The sequence below is a fragment of the Anolis carolinensis genome, chromosome 3, assembly GCF_035594765.1.
Source record: "Anolis carolinensis isolate JA03-04 chromosome 3, rAnoCar3.1.pri, whole genome shotgun sequence".
Classification (NCBI taxonomy): domain Eukaryota; kingdom Metazoa; phylum Chordata; class Lepidosauria; order Squamata; family Dactyloidae; genus Anolis; species Anolis carolinensis.
In genome coordinates, this window is record NC_085843.1 from 99545334 (window position 1) to 99568264 (window position 22931).

Consider the following 22931-nt stretch of genomic DNA (forward strand, 5'->3'; position numbering starts at 1 on the left):
TTAATTGCAGTTTTCATGTAGTCCTTTCAGCCAGTTTTCCTTTTCCCCTTCAGAAACAGATATCAATTTTCTGCTCAAACAAGCCCTAACAATTGTTGGAACAATGCCTTTCACTTACATGCTGGAGAAATGGCGGTGGATGGTGTTTTCTGGGGAGATCCCAAATGACCAGTGGATGAGCAAATGGTGGGAGTTGAAGTAAGTATCGGAAATGATTTGAAAACCCTGAAGAATTTCTGGGATTTTTAAAAATATATTTTCCAAATGCAGTTTTTGGGGGGAAAAGTCAAGTGACTATCTGAACTGCAGAATTAATGCAGTTTGACACCACTTTTAACTCTCATGGCTCAGTGCTACAAAATCATAGGACTTGTAATATTGCAAGGTCTTTAGTCTTCTCTGCTAAAAAATATTGCTGCCTCACAACTATGCCTCCATATGTTAGGGATTCTTCTTCTTCAGAAGAGGAAGGGGAGCAGGAAAGTGTTCATGAATCTGAGGGTGAGTTGGAATCAGAGGAGGAAACTTTGCAAGTGCCCTCATTTCAGGAGAGGCGAAAGGAAACAGAGCAGAGATGTCGTTCAGCTAGATTAGATGCCAGAAATGCAGCTGAGTAATTAGGAACTGCCCTAGCAGCTGTGGGGGGGACGGGGACTCAGAGCTATAAAGCAGAAGCAGATGCAGCCAGCTCTTTCTGGTAACAAACTGACTCTAATACCTTCACTTCACTCTCCTACTGCCTGCTTCGAGTCTGCATCTGGATTTATTGCTGTTTCTTTGTCTGAAGTAAGACTGCTGTTTGATTTGAGAGTTTACCAGAGACTGTGTTTGCCCTATGACTTCCTTGTTTCATTTTGTATTATTCCACTGAATGTGCTATACTTTATGTTTGCTGAAGTATAGCAGTTTTCATTTACTTACCGCAGTGTGTTAAGGCTGTTCTTGAAAGACAAAACTGGACACCATAGCATGGAGCCATGGCAGTTAACATAGTGTCATACTGCATTTATTCTACCATATAGATGCAACCTGTAATGAATCTTGCTTACCTTTCAGGGTTGGTAAGTGGCCCACCTTGCAGAGATGATGTGCGGCAATTTTATAAGCAGGGCTGGTGGGTGGCCATTTTGCAGGCCCTACTTACAGAAGCTCAGCAGAGCAAGGGGGAGGAGCAGTCAGGCAGCCATTACAATAGGTGCAGTCTGATTGGCTGATGCAAATGAGAAGTTGCTTAGCAACTGGAGATGGGCGGAGTAAAAGTGACAGTTGGAGCCATGCATCCAGATAATTTTTTTCAGTTAGAGTTTGGAATTCAGTCAGTTAGCAACTGGTTTTTGGAATTCAGTCAGTTGGGAACTGTGTTTTTGAAAGGAAGCCTCTTTGAGGAATATAGTTAAAGTCTTCAGGAAAGGAAGGGCTGAGAACTATAGTGTGAACTCTATAGTCTAGGGCAGGGGTCCTCAAACTTTTTAAGTGGAGGGCCGATTCATGGTCCCTCAGATTGTTGAGGGGCTGAATTATCATTTGAAAAAAAATGAACAAATTCCTATGATCACTGCACATGTCTTATTTGTAGTGCAAAAAAAAAACAAAAAAAAACAACCCAGCAACAATTACTTGTTTATTTATATATTACATTTATACCCCACCCTCTCTCACCCCGAAGGGGACTCAGAGCGACTTACAAATTGTATGTACATACAATATATTATATTATTAGCATAGCACAATATTAGCATTATATATTACTATATTGTACTATACCATTATACCGTAATATTATTAGTAATATTACATTTAATATATAATACATAATTAATATTATTATATTATACAATATTATTATATTGTAATTATTATTAGCCGCCCTGAGTCCCCTATTGGGTGAGAAGGGCGGGGTAGAAATACTGTAATAAATAAATAAATATTATATTGTATTACATTAAAATATTTATTATCAATATTATATGTATACTCAATATTTATTTTTTATTACAATATATTATATTATTACCATATCATTCATTTACAATATTTCATTTACAATATTGGTAAATGAAAAAAACAATACAATATTTAAAAATAAAAATAATTTTAACCAACATACTGTAAACTTATCAGGATTTCAGTGGGAAGTGTGGGCCTGCTTCTGGCCAATGAGATAACCAAGTAGGATTGTTGTTGTGCCTTCAAGTCATTTCAGACTTTGGGCGAGCCTAAGTCTAAAACTAGGGCGGGGGCCAGGTAGATGGCCTTGGAGGGCCGCATCCGGCCCCCGGGCCTTAGTTTGGGGACCCCTGGTCTAGGGTATTGCTGATAAATCCAAGGATAAGTGGATTTAATAGTAAATTGTCCTGTTTGTGTTTCCTTGGTGAAGGAACATATGTACACATAAACCAAGTTATAAGACCTTCCTTTGAAGAGAAAAGCATAAGTCTTTAATGAAACTGCTAAGTATCTTTACTGTTCAGTGTTAATGAATCCATTACGCATATTTACTGTTAAAATACAAATAAACAACAATTATTGTTTTCCTCACATAAAGTGTCTTGTGTGCCTCTCTCAATATCCTAACCTAGAAGAGGTTCCTGAATAAAGCATTGGTGGCAGCATTGGTAGAGGTAGCAAGTTCAAATCCTCTACATTTTGGTGGCAGCAGAAACAAAAGCCTTTGCAATTCTGGCCATTTGAAAAATCCTCTCCATTCTATATTGCTGAAACCCTCAATCCTCCATAAATCCCACTCCTCAAGATTACAAATGTTGGCTAGCTCTCTAGTTCTAGAAATTGCTTCATTTGGGCAATGAAAAAGTAGACAGGCCTTTCATTTGAGTATGTATGCCAAAGCTACAAATCTCTTCCCTTTTAGACATGACTATATTTATATTTATCATGTCAGAAGCTATTTGAGAATACAGTTACAGTAGAGAGACTCACTTATCCAACATAAACGGGCTGGCAGAATGTTGGATAAGTGAATATGTTGGATAATAAGGAGGGATTAAGGAAAAGCCTATTAAACATCAAATTAGGTTATGATTTTACAAATTAAGCACTAAAACATGTTTAACAATAAATTTGACAGAAAAAGTAGTTCAGTATGCAGTAATGCTATATAGTAATTACTGTATTTACAAACTTAGCACCAAAACATCACAATGTAATTAAAATATTGGCTACAAATACATTGACTACTAAAAGTCAGACTGCGTTGGATAATCCAGAACATTGGATAAGCGAATGTTGGATAAGTGAGACTCTACTGTATATTATATTTAAAAAAACAGTCAACACTGCATATCCATAGATTCAACAATCCATGGATTAAAAATATGCCCTCAAAAAGCCAAAACATACAAATCTTGATTTTATCATTTTTTATAAGGGGCACCATTTTAATACACTGTTGCATAAAGGGCCCTTCCAAAAATGCGGGGCCTATTGGCCTTTACCGGAGATGTCCAAACAATCCCTTCTATAAAAGTAAATCCTGCTTTGTCCAGAATTAATTAGATACCTGGTAAGAACCAGATCTTAGGTAAGATCTGGGCCTTACCAGGTATGGGCCCTATGTGGATTGGGCCCGGGGACTGTGTCACGCAATTTCCGGGCCCAATCCAAACAGTTATCTCTCCATGAACCTGAAAAACCGAGAAGGCACCCACTCCTCTCCCAAAACTCCAAAAGAAGCCCTTAAATGAAAGAAAAACTTAACTGGCCACCATTACGGTATCTCTGGAGTCATCCTGGCATGTAGAAATGATATGCCAGGAGATGGGGGGTGAGAAGCAATTTTGCTTTCACCCCCCCCCCTCCCCGATACATCATTTCTACATGCCAGGAGGACTCCAGCAGTACCATAATGGTGGCAGGGTAAGTTTTTCTTTCTTTTAAAGGCTTCTTTTGGTGGGCTTTGGGGTGGCCCCATACCATCTCAGTAGGTACTGGGATGGTATGGGGACAATCCCCTGAAAGCCTGGGTTTTGCGGGATGGTAGACTCAGTTCTGCCCCAAAGCTAGTTTTGAATTCTGCTTTGGTGCAAATTTGGATGATGTCTGGGAGCGCCCATAGTGGGAATTGAGCATCTACATATCTTGGTGTCCACAGGGGGTATAGAACCAAACCCCAGGAGAAAGCAACAGTCCACGGTATAAGAACAAATGCCGTTATGATGTGCTATTTGCTTACATGCTTTTTCTTCCAGTACATTAAAAATGTTCCTTTAAAACAGGTCTAGGGAATAGTTTTTGAGCTGAATGCCAAATTGGGAAGGATGCATACCAGCAACTGGAGAGGCCAAAAGGACAAGGAACAGTCAAAGCAAAGTGAACAGAGGGAGAAGTAACTCTTATTATAGTGGATATTTTCCTATCTAGCATGGAAAGCCCAAACTTTATGCAGAAGTAAGCTGCAGTGCTACAGTCTCTGACTGCACCACAGAGCTCACTGACCTGTGACAGTTTCTCAGGCTGTCGGCAAACCAGAGTTCATTTCCCCGCATCAGAATCCTAGCCTTTAGCAACTTTGTAGCTTTGATCAGGAATGAAAATAAAAGAAGTTGACAGCCCACATGCACGACTCCCCTAGATCTGGCCTAATGGGTTGAGATGTGCAGTCTCTGGTCAAATCTTGCTTCCTTCATAATGGTAATCAAAGCTCTTGATATTTCTCTACAGGAGAGAGATAGTTGGTGTCGTGGAACCACTGCCACATGACGAGACATATTGTGACCCTGCAGTTCTTTTCCATGTAGCCAATGACTACTCTTTCATAAGGTAGGTCGGATTGTTTTTGTCATTACTTGTTATTTTTATTGGTCTCAGTTTTACATTTAATCATTGTTATTTGTTGTTGTTGTTATTGTTGATGATGATGATGATGATGTGTTGTCATCTTTGTGTGCCTTCAAGTTATTCCTGGCTTATAGCAACTCTAAGATGACCTTATCATGGGGTGACTTACACAGTCATCCAGTGACTTTCCATAGTCAAGCAGAGAATCAAACCCTGTTCTCTAACAATGTAGTCCGATGCTCAAACCATTACACCACACTGGCTCCCCTTATATGTAATATTAGATTTTGAAGGGAATGCATGTCCTTATTCAGGACTTATTATCAGAAGGCAGGGATTTGCATTAGAATGTTGCAGGAAAGAACCTCTGCTAAAGAGCCAAACATTGCATCGAAGAAGGGCATTCTAATAACTTACCCCACCTCATTTGTCCTATATAGATGTACCCATAGAGTTGGCTTTTTGCATGCTGATAACTCCCTCATATTTCTGTCAGTCTTGAAACTTTACTGCTGGAGTTGAGAAGATTTTTTTTTCATTTTAAGCTTATTGAGCCTGTTTATATTGATTCCCTGTAAAGTACTAAGCCTGCAGGCGGAATTTGGCTTTCAGTTCTGCCTTCAAACAGTGCATTCCCTCCAAGAAACCCTCTGCTGTTGGAATTTTGCCCATCTTACATGCTCCCGTTTTCAAATTCTTTCCTTCACTTAAAAACAAAACTGGGAAGTATAGATGGAAAGCATATCTGAAATTATTTGAAAAATGGATTAAAAATACATTTTGTGCATGTTGAGACACTCTGAAAAGAACTTTGGCCTGATAAGAAGCTTGCAGATCAAGATTTATTTTGCACAAGATTTGCATGTGAAGATTTTTCACCATATAAAACATCATTTTCTTCACGGAAAACAATGTTCTGTATAGAAATATTATTTTAAATGCAGAAAATATTGTTTCCTGCATAGAGAAGGGTGTTTACTGCACAAAAAAATAAGTTTGAATTCCATGCATAATACGTCCTGAACTGAAAATAGACTTCAAAGACACTTTAAATGTAGTCTGGAGACATTCATTATATTTGCATTTACTTACAACGGTTCTGACTGATGATATACTGAGTGTGTCAGTTTAGTCTAGGTCCAAAAATTTGCAAGTCTCTCCTATTTCTCTCAAGTTCACCACCTTTTGAAGTGCTGTTGGCGAGAATCCCAAAAGAGGGCCTTCTCTGTGGCTGCTCCCAGACTGTATTCTCCCATTATTTTTTTAAAAAAACCTTTGCATTGTTATTATGGAACTGTGGAGTGTGTTCAAGTAATGTGCTGTGTTTCTTATTTTTAATTTTTTTATGTAAACTATGTTTTAAATGTGTTTTAAGGTGTTTTTATCTGTCTTTAATCATGCTTTCTATTATTATTATTATTATTATTTGTTGTTGTTGTTGTTGTTGTTGTTGTTGTTGTTGTTGTTTACTTTCAAATAATTTCTGACTTAAGGTGACCCTAAGGCAAAAGCTATCAAGGATTATTTTTTTAAACTAAGAGTGTATGACTTGCCCAAGGTCACCAGGTGAATTATCTCTCCCTGTCCTCCAGAATCATAGTCAATGTTCAAACTAATATGCCAGCTAGCTTTGCAAAGCCATTAAATGTTAATCAAGGTGATCAATTGAAACATTCACACTTGCCTCAAACAAACAAGAGTTCTTTCTCCCAACCTAGACTTTTCACAGATATATAACTCCCACTTGCCTAGTTTCCAACAGACCTCACAACCTCTGAGAATGCTTGCCATAGATGTGGGCGAAACATCAGGAGGGAATGCTTCTGGAACATGGCCATTCAGTCCAGAAAACTCACAGAAACCCATACTAGCTCTTTTTTTAAGCATAATTTTTATTCAAGAAAACAAAACTCCAAATATAGTAACTAACAAAAAACATATGCAAGAAAAACATATTAAAACAGTATCTGCATTGAGAAAGTACACCCCCCCTTTCCCTCTATCCCTTTCTCTTTTCTTTGTGCCACCTTCACCTGGACCAACTTATCTTATTATTTATCTCCAGAATTTCATTGTTTCTGTTGTAGTTTTGACTTTGTCCTTCTATAAATATAAATTCTATAAGCTTCCCACAGATTTTCCAAAAGTCTGTTTGTTTCCACATTCCCTTTTTAATTTTAATGTCACAAGTCAGTTTGTCATTAATTGCTATATTCCAAACTAATTGAATTTTGCTTTTAACTTTCCATTTTTTTGCAATTATCAGTCTTGCTGCCATTAATAGGTTGAAAATTAATTCCTTCATTTCTTGTGCAGATATAATATTATCATACAATGATAATAATGCTGGTGTACCTTTTATCACTATTTTTTATTGCTCTTATTTCCTTACAAAACATTTACGTGACCACCACATATGGATATATGAGCCTAATTCTTGGCTTCTTCTCAAGTACTGATTTGAATGTTTCTCCTCTATCTGATTTAATCTAATTGGTGCTAAGTACAATCTCCATATTATTTTATAATAATTTTTAAAAATGCTTGTAGACATATTTTAAAGATGTGCATTCTCCATATTTTTTCCATTCTTGATTATTCACTCTTCTTCCCTCATCTAATTCCCATATTTCCCTGAGATGCTAGCTCTTTTAAATTACTTTATGAATTTTGTAAATTAATGTAGCTGCATCTTTTAAAATTATTATAAGATTTCTTGAATCCTATTAGAATATAAATCAAACAAACAAACAAACAAGCATGTGAATCATGTGGGTTGTCCCAATCATGGTACAGCCCTTGCATCAAGTTGAGTCGTGAGTTCACAGTTGCACAAATCTATTGATTCAGTGGGCTACTGTGTTTAGGGTTTATAGTAGGTTTCAGCCTGGACAGCTCTACTTACACCTCCCTGCCTGATAATTCATCTCTACTTATTATTGATGCCATTTTGGAGCTGTCTCCAACTCAAAGACATCACAGACTGTCTCAAAATGAAAAAGCGGATATCTCACCGAAAATAAATAATAATATTAAGGAGATTAATAAAAAAGAAAATTTTGCCTGAGTGAATGGATGTGGCTTGTCACGAAGAGTTAAAGTATGACACACATATTTATGGTGTAGAAAGAGTTACGATGCTGCACAAATATAATGACTAGCTAAAAATGTTGAAATCTCACAGTGCCTGCATTCTTAGATTATTTCAGCATCCTTGCACTGAGACATCTGTGTGTTTGAGATAATAAATTATTCTCGTTAATGCAAGAGGGACATATGAGTGGACTGGATGAAAGCACAGTAATCTTCAGAGTAGCTGCCAAAATGGTCAAATTGGGACCCGAAGCAGATGAAACTCTAGTAGAGTTGAAACACTTTGGAATGGTGTGGGAACAGAAAAGCTATTAGAATAATTTACATTTCTCAGATTCAGCCATCTGATTGGCTTATATTTATAACAGTATTCAGTGCCAGTAAAAAAATGGCAGAAAAGAAATGGTGCATGGTTAATATTTATTATCACTTATAAAACACTGAAAGTTTATTTCTCAATTGTTTTAAAAATCAGTAAATTCTATTGCTTTTAGAATTATTGTTAGTGGAAATTTGGTTTTATCTTTTATCACCTTCTATTTTCTCCTTTCCAGATATTACACAAGAACCATTTATCAATTCCAGTTTCAAGAAGCACTTTGCAAAGCTGCTGGTCATACAGAAGAGCTTTACAAATGTGACATCACTAATTCCACAGCAGCTGGCCACAAATTGCGGTAACTCTCTTTGTTGTTGTCGCATACTTTCAAGTTGTCTAAGGTTTAAGGCAACCTAAGGCAGATCCCATCACAAGGTTTTCTGGGGCTGAGGGCCCTTCCAGACAGGCTCTCTATCCCAGGATCTGATCCCAGGTTTTCTGTTTATCCCAGATTATCTGGCATTAATCCAGTTTAAAGCAGAAAGCCTGGGATTAGATTCTGGGATCTAGGGTCTGTCTGGAAGGGCCCTGAGAGTGTGTGACTCACTCAAAGTCCCCCAGTGGATTTCCATGGCAAAGCAGGGAAATGAACTCTGGTTTCTAGTGTGGTGGTTCAGTATTCATGCCACTATACCAGCCTGGCTCTTGATAATTCTCTGCCTTGTTTCGCACATGTACAACACATGTGTCCTAACTGGTACAAGTAAAGATTCCATTTCTTTTCTGAAATGGAAAATGGGGGTAGGAGTCTTAACTTTCAATATACAGTATATGTAACAAGTGATAAGTAAACAATTTAGATTTTATCTCATTGATCATTTCACTCTCTTTCCACCTGCCAGTTGCCTAGATGTTTCTGTTGCTAATATAGGTTTGTAATCTGGGTGGGGGAACTAGTTCCTAGTACTGTATATTCGACCCAGTGAAGTTAGTGCTTAAAGATGACATATTTTTCAGAGAATACCCATTTTTGCAGTTCAATAGAAATATATGGTATGTCTTTAAGTGACACTTCAAAATTACCAAGCTTTCCTGATCACAGGATGAAAGCATACTTAGAATGCTTCCTTGACCAAGGGAACAGAGCAAAACCGTAATCTCTCCATCATCAGATGTTTCTGTCAGCATGGAGGCTTTTTGAGGAGCTAGTTTCCCAATTTTACATTTTCTCGCTGATATAGAGAGTCTTTGCACCACTAAACATTTCTCCTCTTCAGATATGACACTTTTCAGTTAAGGAAAGTGATAGTGGAAAGAAGAACTAGGCACGCTATTGTTCCCATGCATGCTGAAAACACTTAAATAGGATGAGAGAGTATATGAGGTGACTCTGACACGTATTATCACTTCCACTGTGCAAAACTCTGAATAGGGTTTATTTATTTACTTAGTATATTTCTATCCAGCTCTTTTCACCCCAAAGGGGACTCAGAGCAGCTTACAGACATGGCACAATTCAACGCCACATTACAATATAAATAAACATGTTGTTTATGTAAACTATATATTTGTAGATGTAAAATATATTCAGATAGAGGGGTGTGGCACTAGATAGGAGAGGATAGTTAGATATATTTAATCTAGTAGCTGATGCAGAATACTGGCAAGGACCTTTTTGTTCTTTTATAGCTAGAAAAGTGTTTTTCATTGGATGAAGCAATTGAGTTTTATTCTTCAAGCAGATCTCTCTGAGTAGTGTTCATACTACTTTTTATGGAACTATGTTTTAGTGCGTGCATTTGTAGTGTTTTTGCTATGCTTATGTATTTTAATTGTTTTGTAACCTGCCTTGAGCCATGAGGAGATGATGATAAGAAATAAAATTTATTATTATTATTATTATTATTATTATTATTATTATTATTATTATTATTATTATTATACAGTATCATGTAAACTGGTAAATTTGCAAATGAGGCCTAATTGCCATACTGTTTCTTTCCCACCGCAGAGACATGCTGGCCTTGGGGAGATCACAGCCTTGGACCAAGGCTCTAGAAAGTGTGACAGGAGAGACATCAATGAATGCATCAGCACTGCTTCACTACTTTGAGCCCTTGTATCAGTGGCTAATAAAGAACAACACTGGCAGATCTCTTGAGTGGGATACAGCCTGGCGTCCATGTAGGTTGGGAATTGGGTAACTAGACCAGGGTTCACTTTGGGGGTGAATGTCTGTGCTTTTATGCCTCTGACTTTTAGATAATTGACAAATATTTAGAAGTACATTTAATTTATTTAAATATACAGTGAGCCCTTAAATCTGCCGTGGTTTGTATCCAGGACCTCCTGGGTGCTCACATCCCATTATATACAATATAATGGTGCAATAAAATGGCAAAATATTTTTGAGTCATAGTTGGTTGACTCTGTAGATGCAGAATCTGTGGATATGGAGGGCTGTCAATATGTTCATTTCATTTCATTACATATTGTTGAAAATTAAATTTCCCACTTAAGGTATTTCTCCAAAACAAAAAACAAAAACAACAACAAAACAATAGTGGGGGGAAACTATGGGCCTTTGTGATGCGATCGTAAGACAGAATTCTTTTGAAATCTGATTGCAATCTGCAAATGTGACCAGACTGATTTCAAGCAATGTGGCATAAGTGTACAATATAATTTTATTCCACTCTACTGTTATTTTTAATGGATGATGAATGCACAAGGTCTATATTAGGCATCCTTTACCAGGACAAAAGAAACAATGAACTACCAGGAACAAACTGATGCTATCAAAGTAAAGAAAATACTTACTCAGATTGACATATGAATAGGTTTTAGAAATGAGTTGAAATGTTTAAGTAAGACTTGTCTTTCTTTCCTTTCCTAGATGCTGATGATGAAATCAAAGTGAGGATCAGTCTGAAGGCAGCAATGGGAAACAGTGCAGTAAGTAAAATGACATAAGTGCAACATTATTGTATTTCCTAAATGAAAATTCAGTACATTTTTTTTATTTCTGGTAAGACAACATGAGCAATAGGGGCCTGTTCTATTGGCTGCCAGGGCCTTGAAGGATGACAATTGCAACCTTTTCTACCAAAGAAGGATCCTGTTTCTGGTTGTTGGCCTGAAGATTGTTGGCAGGAAGGAGGTGGAAACATCATCTCACTTCACCCTCTCATTGAAATCAACGAGAACTTAAAACTGTTTAAACTTGGAGGGAACATGCATTTATTTTTTAAATGTTTCTATTCACAAGTGCATAAAACTACAGTGTTGCATAAAAGAGAATAGTCACTTTTTAAAAATATGCACATATTTTGGGAAGATGTACATAAAAGTATAAATTTAGATGTGGTGACAGAATGAGAATTCTGGTTGAAAACTGGAAAACACAATGATAACCAGATTTCTAGCAATATGTATAGGAACTCACTGACTTAATTTTCTAGCTAATTTATCAAGTAAGATGTGACCATAAAATAGATCATGAGAATTTGCGAGAAGAGAGCAAACACGGATTGAAGCCCTGTTGAAAACCATAATAATAATAATAATAATAATAATAATAATAATAATAATAATAATAATAATAATATTTTGACTTCAAAATTGACAAAATTGAAGGAAAAGCTGATAAGGAGAAGACCTGGCTATGGCTCACAAATGGGACACTGAAGAAGGAGACAGAAGGCCTGATCCTCGCAGCCCAGGAGCAAGCCATCAGAACAAATGCAATTAAGGCCAAGATCGAAAAATCAGCTGATGACCCAAAATGCAGACTGTGCAAGGAAACTGACGAAACCATTGATCATATCCTCAGCTGCTGTAAGAAAATCGTACAGACAGACTACAGAGGCACAACTATGTGGCCCAAATGATCGATTGGAACTTATGCCTCAAGTACCACCTCCCAGCAGGAAAGAACTGGTGGGATCACAAACCTGCAAAAGTATTGGAAAATGAGCACGCAAAGACACTGTGGGACTTCCGAATCCAGACTGACAAAGTTCTGGAACACAACACACCAGACATCACAGTTGTGGAAAAGAAAAAGGTTTGGATCATTGATGTTGCCATCCCAGGTGACAGTCGCATTGACGAAAAACAACAGGAAAAACTCAGCCACTATCAGGACCTCAAGATTGAACTTCAAAGGACTTCAAGTGAGGCAAGATGGTGGTAGGATGGACCTGCTGAGTGCTCTCAGCAAGCCACCGAGTGCGAAGGTCTGGTAGAGCGTTTTTGCTCCCTCTCTACCCGCGGAGTGAGTTGGGTGGAGACGCAAGACCTCTGAGTACTCCGAAGACCCCAAAGTCCACTCTTCCCTCAAGGAGGAGGGGCGAGAGGGTCCGGAGAAACCGAGGTTTGCGGACCGCGCACCGGGAAGCGGTGGAAACACTGCAAGGACTACCACCATTACTCACTGCAGAACTTAAGAAACAATAACAAGAACGCTGAGGGAACCCAGCAACGGAGAACGTAAGTGTCCAAGGGGAATTCTTCTTTTTGACTCCGTGGCATTCCTCTAATGGGCTCATAGAAGACAGACGTGAGAGATATTAAATATAATAGACAGAAACTAGAAATATAAAGGTAAAAGGGAGTAAAGAGACAAACTGAAAAGAACTGACTAATCCAAAACGCTAAAAGGAACGGATTGAAAGGAGACACCATCTAGCAAACATCAGAAGGCGGCTGGAAGCAGATAACCATTGCAACAATACCCGGTAAGGGAGGACGGACGGGCTCGGCGGAGGAGAGGAGAGAGGTACGGCGTGAAGGCTCTCTTCTTTCCGAGCAGGAGCGAGCTCTCTCTCCCTCTTTGTGTGGAAGAGCCGTGGTGGATGAGCCCTGTGGACTAGCGTCGGTTGCAAGCTGCCAGCGGGGGAGGGCTGTGTGATAGTCACCCACCCACGCTGCCTCAGCCCGGAGGGAAAAGATAGTGACACTAGCCATAGAAAGCTCAGAATAGAGAGGAAACATTAGACCGGGAAGAGGAAACAGGAAATACCCGGGGGGAAGCATACGGGGAACGGACCTGGCGGAGTAAAATCATAGAAAATAAACGACCCAGAGAGGAAACTACTGTACGAGCGGTCTGCGAGAAACGGAGCGAAGCGGAGAAGGAGAAGGAGATCCGGAGCAGGCTAACGGTGGATTATTCGGACTAGAGGAGTGAAGGAAGCGAGGAGGCGACGCAGAACGAAAAGACATTGGAAAGGGGATGGTAAGAGATGAATTAGGAAAGGAAAAATGAGAACCTTCAGAATTAACTTCCAAGTAACTATAGACTAATTCTCCGTAGACAATCATTAACTAGCTTGCACTTGGAGCAACTAGGAAATTATTAATCAAATTAAACTACAATAAATCAAATAAATAATAGCAACACTAACTAATAAATAAATATATAAATTAACAATAATAAAAGCATTTAATAAGAGAATAGAAACCCCACTCCCGCCACCACTATAGTAATCTGGAAAGAGTAAATAGATGGAGGAAGTGTAAATAAAAACCATACAAGAAATAAACGTATACAAATAGAGGCAGGGAAAAGTAAGCTGGGGACAAAAAGAAGAATAAAACAATTATATTATCAAATTAAAAAATCAAAGATGGCTAACTTAAAAGGCAAGCTAGAAACAAAAGAACTTAAAGGCCCAGTAAGGAGGGGCTCCGTAGCGGAAGAAATTAGCATGAAAGATATTTGGTTGAAAATCCAGAGACTATCTGAGAAACAAGATAATTTCCAAAATACTCTACAGAAAGAACTCCAGGCATTAACAATAAAACAGGAGCTACAACAAAAAGCTATACATGAAGAAATGTTGCAACTGAAAAAAGATATTAAAGAAGACTTAGGCTCTATGAAAATGGAATTAAATAAAGCATTAAATGACATCAAAGATTTAAAGATGGAAGATGGAAAACGTGAAAAAACTCAAACAAAGATGCTGAAGAAAGTAGAAAACCTGGAAAAGAAAAACGAAAAGTTTGAAAATGCACAAGAAAGGTTAGAACTTAACGAGATGGAGTACCAACTAAGAATCAGAAATATTGCGGAGGACTTGAAAGAAAACACAAGAGAATTAATGGTGGAGTTAATGGCAAAAATATTAGAGATTCCAAACCAGGAGATGGATAGAGAGATAGATCGGGCATTTAGAATACACACGCAGTATGCCATAAAAAATAAGGTCCCAAGGGATATTATAGTAAACTTTGTAAGGAAAAAAATAAGGGATGAGGTCCTAAAAAACAATAGTAAAAACCCAACCTTGTACAGAAATAGTAGGGTAATCATTATGAAAGAATACACCCTATCAGTTCTGAATAGGAGAAGAAAATACTTTTTCCTTACGGAAGAGCTTAAACGCAAACATATAAAGTTTAGATGGGAAAAATACGAGGGAATAATGGTAACCTACAAGGGGGAAAAAATATGGATCACGTCCGAAGACAAAGCAAAGGACTTCTATAAAAAACTAAAGATAGATAAAGAAGCTAAAGAGACACAAGATTCCCTGGAGAAAAAGAAAAAAACAAAAAGGAAAAGACTCCACTCCCCATCAGAAATTGGAGCGACCTCGGATTCACAAGCGACAAATGAAGAAGAAGGAGAGGAAGAAGAGCAGGAAGAGTTAGAAGAAGAAGGAATAAATGAGCAAGATGTTTGATTTAACACAACAAATAAAGTTTTTTTCAAATAATGTGAATGGTCTTAACTCTCCAATTAAACGAAGGCGTGTATATAACCAGATAATTAGAGGGAAATACAATGTAATTGCCCTACAGGAAACCCATATTAACCAAAAGCAGGTAGCACATCTAACTCAAAAGAAATTAGGTAAAGAATATTACTCGTCAGCAAAAGAAAAAAAGAGAGGAGTGATCCTATACATCGATGAAAAAATACATTCAGAATTACAATTTAAAGACAAAGGGGGGCGGATGGTGGCAGTTAAACTAAAAGTGGAGGGAGTAAGCATACTGGTGTGCAATATATACGCACCAAATGGCCCAAAAGCAAAATTTGTTAAAACATTAAGAGAAAAACTATCAGAAGGAAAATTCGACCACATCGTCATTCTTGGAGACTTTAACGGAGTAGTGGACCAAAAAATAGATAAGAAAAAGACGTGGAAAAGAGGGAAAAAAGACGATACAGGAGTACTACCAAGAAACTTTCTGACACTAATGGACGAATTTGATTTAAATGATACCTGGAGAATGCACAATCATGATGACAGGGACTACACATTCTACTCTGGTCGACATCAGACATGGTCAAGGATCGACATGATCTGGACCACTAAATCATTGACATCAAAAGTGGGAAAGGTGAAAATACTCCCTAGGGACATCTCTGATCATAATCCACTAGAAATGACAATAAACTATAGAAAAATAGCAAGAAAATGGAGACTTAATGACAACCTTTTAAAAGCAGAAGTAGACATAAACAAAAATAAGGCCCTGACAAGAGAATTCTTTGTAAATAATGATAAACCTGGGATGAAAGTACAAACGGTGTGGGATGCTTATAAAGTGACAATGAGAGGATATCTAATTCAACAAAACTCAATAAGAAATAGGAAAAAAAATCAAGAAATGAACGCGATTAAAATGGAGATAGAGAAAAAAGAAAAAGAGCTAAAGGAAAAACCAGATAATAATACAACTAGAAGGGAATTAGACCTCCTAAAACATAAAAAGCACAGTCTAGAGATGGATCAAATGGCAAAACAATTAAAATATATAAAACAGGACTTTTTCGAGAATGCAAACAAAATAGGAAAATGGCTAGCAAGGAAGATAAGAAAGAAGAAGCAAGCCCAACAGATAGTAAAGATCAAACAGGGTCCCAAAATATTTACAAAGGAAAATGAAATTATGGAGGAATTTATGAAATTTTATAAACAATTGTATAAGAAGGAGAATATAGACAAAGGAAATATTGGGAAATTTCTGAGTAAGCTAAAATTGGAGAAAATAAATGATGAACAAAGACTTAGTCTGAACAAAGAAATAACAACGGAAGAAATTGAAAAAGCTATTAAAACCTACATAACAATAAATCGCCGGGCCCAGATGGGTATACGGCCGTACTCTATAAAACATTACAGGAGGAACTACTTCCTGTTCTTAGAAGACTAATGAATAAAGCACTAATGAACGAAGAAATACCGGAATCTTGGAAACAAGGGGAGATCATACTAATCCAGAAAGAGAACACAAACCCAGAGGAGATTAAGAACTACCGTCCAATTACACTACTAAATACTGACTATAAAATCTTCGCAAGTATTTTGGCAAATAGATTTAAAGGCTTCCTAAAAGAATGGGTAAAAGATGACCAAAACGGTTTTTTACCAAATAGAAGCATTAAAGATAATATGAGGGTGATCCTAGACACGCTGGAATTTTATGAGACCCATCATCAGAGAGAATTAGCTCTTCTATCAATCGACGCGGAGAAGGCTTTCGATAAGGTAAATTGGGAATTCTTCAAAGCACTCTTCAAAGAAATAGATATTGGTCACCAGTTCCAGAACGCAATAAATGCTATCTATGGAAATCAGAGAGCAAGATTAATAATTAACAATAACCCATCACAAGAAATAACTATTGAGAAGGGAACACGACAGGGATGCCCCCTGTCACCATTAATTTTCATTTTTGCCCTAGAAACTTTGTTAAAAAATATAAGAGAAGATCCTGAATTAGTGGGGCTAAAAATTAACAAACAAGAATATAAAATAAAAGCATATGCGGATGACGTTATATGCATTGTTGAAAATCCGAGGAAAAACATAACTAAATGGCTCTCCAAAATTGAGGAATATGGAGAAATAGCGGGATTTAAAATAAACAAAACAAAAAGCAAGATACTGACCAAAAATATATCAAAGAAAAACCAAGAAAGTTTGGAAGAATTGTCAAACATAAAGATTGTAGGGAAAATTAAATATCTAGGCATTTGGATTACATCAAGGAATATGCATTTGTTAAAGAACAACTATGGGGAAAGATGGAAAGGAATAAGCAAAGATTTAAAAAACTGGAGACATCTAAATCTATCCTTATTAGGGCGGATAGCGGCAGTAAAAATGAATATTCTTCCCAAAATGCTTTTTCTTTTCCAAAATCTACCAATAATAAGAAACGAAAAAATCTTTAAGGATTGGAAAAAAGAAATAATGAAATTTATTTGGAATAATAAAAGACCTAGAATAAAATATACAATAATGATAGATTCAAAAAAGAGGGGAGGATTTGGCCTCCCTGACTTGAAATTATACTATGAATCGTGTGCTTTAACGTGGATTAAAGACTGGGCAAATCTTAAAAACGAAAAAACACTTCTATTGGAAGGGTTCGACCTCCACAAAGGCTGGCACTCATACCTATGGTATGACAGGGCAAAGCTGGAGAAGAATTTTGGAAACCATTTCATTCGCTCCTCACTCCTTAAAGTTTGGATGAAATACAAAAGGTTACTACACATTAAAACACCTATGTGGGTTTCTCCTTTGGAGGCAAACCAAAGGAGGTTGCTGGGGTGGAATAAATGGCCAACTTATAATGATATCTTGATTAAAAAGGAGGAATCTTTTCAGATAAAATCACAAGAGGAAATAAGACAACGCTTTAGCAACGTGTCTTGGTACCAATATAGACAAATTAAGGAATACTTCAATATAGATAAACAAATGGGATTTTCAGATAAAAGAGAATTTTGGGACGCTATTTTAACATCCGATAGGAAGGTGATCACCAGAGTGTATGAAAAATTGAACGAGTGGGCTACGCAAACAGAGCAGATTAAAAACACAATGATCAGTTGGGCAAGGAATATCGGACGGACGATCTATTTGAAGGAATGGGAGCAAATTTGGACCAAACGTTTAAAATATACATATGCAATAGATTTAAAAGAGAACTGGATTAAGATGCTGCATCGCTAGTACATTACCCCCAAAAAAATAGGTATAATGTACAAAAACGCAGACCAGAAATGTTGGAAATGTAAGCTGCAGGATGGCACCTTCTACCACATGTGGTGGTCGTGCGAAAAAACCGCCGCATTTTGGAGATTAGTACATACTGAGTGTAAAAAAATACTTAAAACAGATTTTCCAATGAGACCTGAAATTTACTTATTAGGTATGTTCGATTTGGATTTTTTCAAAGATACAAATATAGATAAGTTATTCACCTTTTTAGCGACAGCGGCCAGAATGGTATTTGCCAAAGTTTGGAAACAAGAGACAATTCCTACTAAGGAAATCTGGCTCGATAAAGTCATGGAAATAAGAAATATGGACAAATTGACTTACCTGATGAGGCAGAGTAACGGAAAAGGAATTAAAAAGACGGACTGGAGAATGGTTGATAACTACTTAAAAGAGGGAAATAAAACAAGATGCAGTGTTGCAGATAGATAGAGGAAACTGTAATCGCTATATAAAAATTAAGATATATGAACAAAATAAGACTTGGAGGAAAGAAAGAAGAATGGAAGTCAACAAATATATATGTTTTATTATTTTTTTATTATTATTTTTTTTATTTTTTATTTTTTTTTTATTTTATTTCTACTTTTGTTTTTGTTTTTTTTTTCTTTTCTTCTTTGATATATATACCTTCTCTCTCCTTTACTTTCATGTATACTATGTTCTCACACTTTCGCTGTAAAGTTTCGAAAACCACAATAAAAAATTATTTAAAAAAAAAAAAAAGATTGAACTTCAAAGACTCTGGCAGAAACCAGTACAGGTGGTCCCGGTGGTGATCGGCACATTGGGTGCCATGCCAAAAGATCTAGCCAGCATTTGGAAACAATAGACATTGACAAAATTACGATCTGCCAACTGCAAAAGGCCACCCTACTGGGATCTGTGCGCATCATCCGAAAATACATCACACAGTCCTAGACACTTAGGAAGTGTTCGACTTGTGATTTTGTGATACGAAATCCAGCATATCTATCTTGTTTGCTGTGTCATACAATGTTGTTGTGCCAATAATAATAATAATAATAATAATAATAATAATAATAATAATAATAATATCATCTTTATTTGTACCTCGCCACCATCTCCCCAGGGGGACTTGGGGCAGCTCACAGAAGCACTGCAGTGCTGCATATAAACCACAATACACAATATACAAATATAGAAGTATAAATATGGCATAAGTATAAAAACAACAATGCATATAAAATACCAGCTAAACCATTATTTCATAACATTAAAAGTTGCTAAGTGAAAGCACAAACTGAGAACAGCCAGTCATTAAACTGATATCTTAATAGCAATGTAGATTATTTAACAGTCTTATAACCTTGTCATAATGGATCAATTCAGAAGAAGACTTTAAAATAAATGAGGGTGAAAAAGGGAAAAAAATCAGCCAGTGGGCATGAATGAATGGTGCCAGCTGGTGGACAGAACTATTCTTATATCACTCTTCTTTTGCCCCTGTAATGTTCTGCATGTGGCACCCAAAATAACTACATTGAAAGAAAGATGGATAGAGATAGATAGATAGATAGATAGATAGATAGATAGATAGATAGATAGATAGATGATAGATAGATAGATAGAGATTCATCCATACATACATACGTATGTGCCTGGGTTTGGATGGACGTGGGTTCATTTCAACCACTATACCTCTACAATTCCTTGGAGTTTAAACTCTGTCGTTCTGATCATATGCTAAGGTTATGTCTGGAGATGTACTCAGAAGCAATTAGCAAGGTAATTCATAATTCCCTTGAGTCTGAGACAGGCTAAATTAGTTTAGAATTGCTGAAGCAAACCTCACTGAGTCAGCTTCCTATTTCACAGTTTATCATTTATATGTTTCCCAGGATAACAGCGGAAATCAATCATATGTACAGTTTCCTCAATGAAATTCAACTGTTCAGAGATTATTGCAGATAGGGCTAAAAGTTATTCCATCTAGCCTATTGTCTGAAGAGTACTTCTAGTGAAGCAAGTCTTAAAATGTAACTGTTAAGTGGAATTATCCTTTCCATTTACAGTACACATGGAATGATAATGAAATGTATTTGTTCAAGTCCACAATTGCCTACGCCATGAGACAATACTTTTTAATCATAAAGAAAGAAACAATAGAATTTCGGTAAGTGCTTTTCTTTTTCTTTTTTGTTCATAGTATTACTATACTATACTATAGTACATGGCTTATCCCCAATACTATAGTACAGTACTATAGCATATTACTATATAGTAATATACTATAGTACTATAGCCAGAGCAAAGGTTAAGAACTGTCCCTGGATCAAAAGCCTGCCAATACCTCCAACTAGTTTGGCCAAGAGTCAGGGATGGTGGGAGTTGTACAACATTTCTCCACCCGTTGATACAGGATCTGAGAGAGTTGCAGGATATTTTTATGGCTACAGATAGGGGATAAGCCATGGGAACTTTTTTATTATGAATGTGAATATGGATAATTTTGAAAGAAGGGATGTATATGGTTTTGGCTTTGTAGTGGACTTGCATAAGGCCACAAGGAGGACATTTTAAGGGAATTGATTCCTGGGTTGAAAATTGCTTCCTACCTCTGTGACAGACAACACTTGGTGCATCTACACAGTAGAATTAATGCAGGTTTGACACCACTTTTAACTGCCATGCCTCAGCGCTGTGGAATCCTGGTAGTTGCAGTTTTACAAGGGCCCTAGAATTCTCTGTCAAAGTGTACTGGTGTCTCACCAAACTAGAGCTCCTAGCATTCTATAGCATTGAGTCATGGAAGTTAAAGTGGCATCAAACTGCATTAATTGTATAGTGTAGATGCACCTACTAAACTAGCTGTGGAAATGGCCAGACTTAGACAACTTGCTCTGAGACTAAGTTATTCTAGGTCTCCAAAACCAGCTAAAGGATACATCCCTGAGTAAATCAGAGCTTGGGTTGTAGGTTCACCTGAAGAGAAAGGTTCTGTGCAATGGGCACTTTGAATAATAATCCCACTGTATAGGTTTAATGGGTAAAACATATTGCCATAAGCAGTACAAGTATTGAACTCAGTTACTTGAATCTTTAAAATAATGTATTCTGGATACTTCTCAGAAAATGATATATGTAAGTCTGAGCTGCTAGCTAACTGAAAATAACATTTAGCTGCATATATTCCACTGATGTATACAAGGATCTCTAATGATTTATTTGGAAATTATATCCATTCAGATAGTTTTAAGATGAATGCATGACTAATAGTAAACACATTGTTTTTCCATCAGATCCACCGACATCCGTGTAAAAAATGTGACGCCAAGAATCTCTTTCTCCTTTACTGTCAGCATGCCTAATGACAGCGCCAGTTTGGTTCCTAGAGCTGAAGTGGAAAAAGCAATCAGGTGAACGTATGGTTCAGCAAATAGGGCACAAAATGCTCAGTTGTGAGGTTAAATCCCACTTTCTCTTCCCCATACCAGTCATGATTTGTAGGTATGCACAGATTTACAAGTAACTAGCTGTGCCCGGCCACGTGTTGCTGTGGCAAATTGTGGTGGTGTTGGACTATTTTTCTAGGTTTTTTTTTAATTGAAAGACATATTTTGGATGACTATGTCTTTTGTAGCCAAATTTGGTGTGATTGGGTTCAGTGATTTTGTTGTTTACTCCATAGTAAAACGAACATTACATTTATATATATATAGATGATGTGAGCTTTCTCATATTAGTATTGTTGTTGTTGTGTGCTGTCAAATCATGTCTGATTTATGGCAATGCTAAGGTAAATTTATCTAGGCCTGTCATGGCAAGATTTATTCAGAGGATTGCATAGGCCATTCTCTGAAGCTGTGAGAGTGTAACTTGCTCAAGGTCACCCAGAGAGTTTCTATGGCGAAGTAGTGATACCAGCCCTGAATTCAAGCCTTAGTCCATCACCCAAGCCAATATACCACTCTTGATGATCCATGTGTTGAAAGGCAGAGAATAACCCTGATAAATAGACCCTACTCTTGCTTTACAGTATGTCTCGGGGTCGCATCAATGAAGCATTCAAACTGGATGATGAAACTTTGGAATTTGTCGGAATCTATCCCACTTTGGCACCACCTTATGAACCCCCAGTCACTGTGTGGGTTATAGTATTTGGAATTGTCGTAGGTATTGTAGTGATCGCATCCATTGCTTTGATCATCATGGGAGTGAGAGACCGAAAAAGGTAAGGGATTGTTTATGAGCAGTGCTCCTCTTTCAAACTGATACAGACTCATTTTATGTAGCAGAAGAAACTAAAAATATTCCTAGGTGACATCATTTTGATCTAATTCAACAACACAGCAAAGAGTTCCTGTTTATCATTGGTGCTTCTTCGACCATTCGGTATACTAGAGAGTCTTGATTTAAGGTCAGTGTTGTATTTCTAGACTCACAATGTAAATTGAGGCTGATTTAAATGAGGAAAGCAGGTTACATAGGGAATCACTGGAGACTGGATAATATGTTCCAATTTATTTCAAGCTACCACTAATGTTAAGGTTTTTTCTTCTCACTCATAGCCTTGTTCTTTTTCCTTCCAGCAAGAAGTTGCTTTGAGACATTTAATTACTTATTTATTTAGGGAGTAATGTTGTACATTTGAAGTGTTGTAAATCAGGACTGTACTGAGCATTGTTGTTCTTGAAGCTAGGAAGCCTTGTATCAAATGTGCAGCTCTTATT

The 22931-nt window shown here is 37.1% G+C and overlaps 1 protein-coding gene across 2 annotated transcripts in view; it reads left to right on the forward strand.

Annotated features, from left to right (window-relative positions):
* Positions 1-22931, forward strand: part of ace2 (angiotensin converting enzyme 2) — a 45920-nt gene that overhangs the window by 21403 nt on the left and 1586 nt on the right. For both annotated transcript variants that reach the window (XM_008107249.2, XM_008107248.3), the window contains exons 11-18: positions 54-198; positions 4678-4776; positions 8442-8564; positions 10218-10390; positions 11103-11161; positions 20274-20374; positions 21501-21617; positions 22238-22432. In XM_008107249.2, the coding sequence (XP_008105456.2) occupies positions 54-198; positions 4678-4776; positions 8442-8564; positions 10218-10390; positions 11103-11161; positions 20274-20374; positions 21501-21617; positions 22238-22432 (1012 nt within the window). The remainder of the gene's footprint in view (positions 1-53; positions 199-4677; positions 4777-8441; positions 8565-10217; positions 10391-11102; positions 11162-20273; positions 20375-21500; positions 21618-22237; positions 22433-22931) is intronic.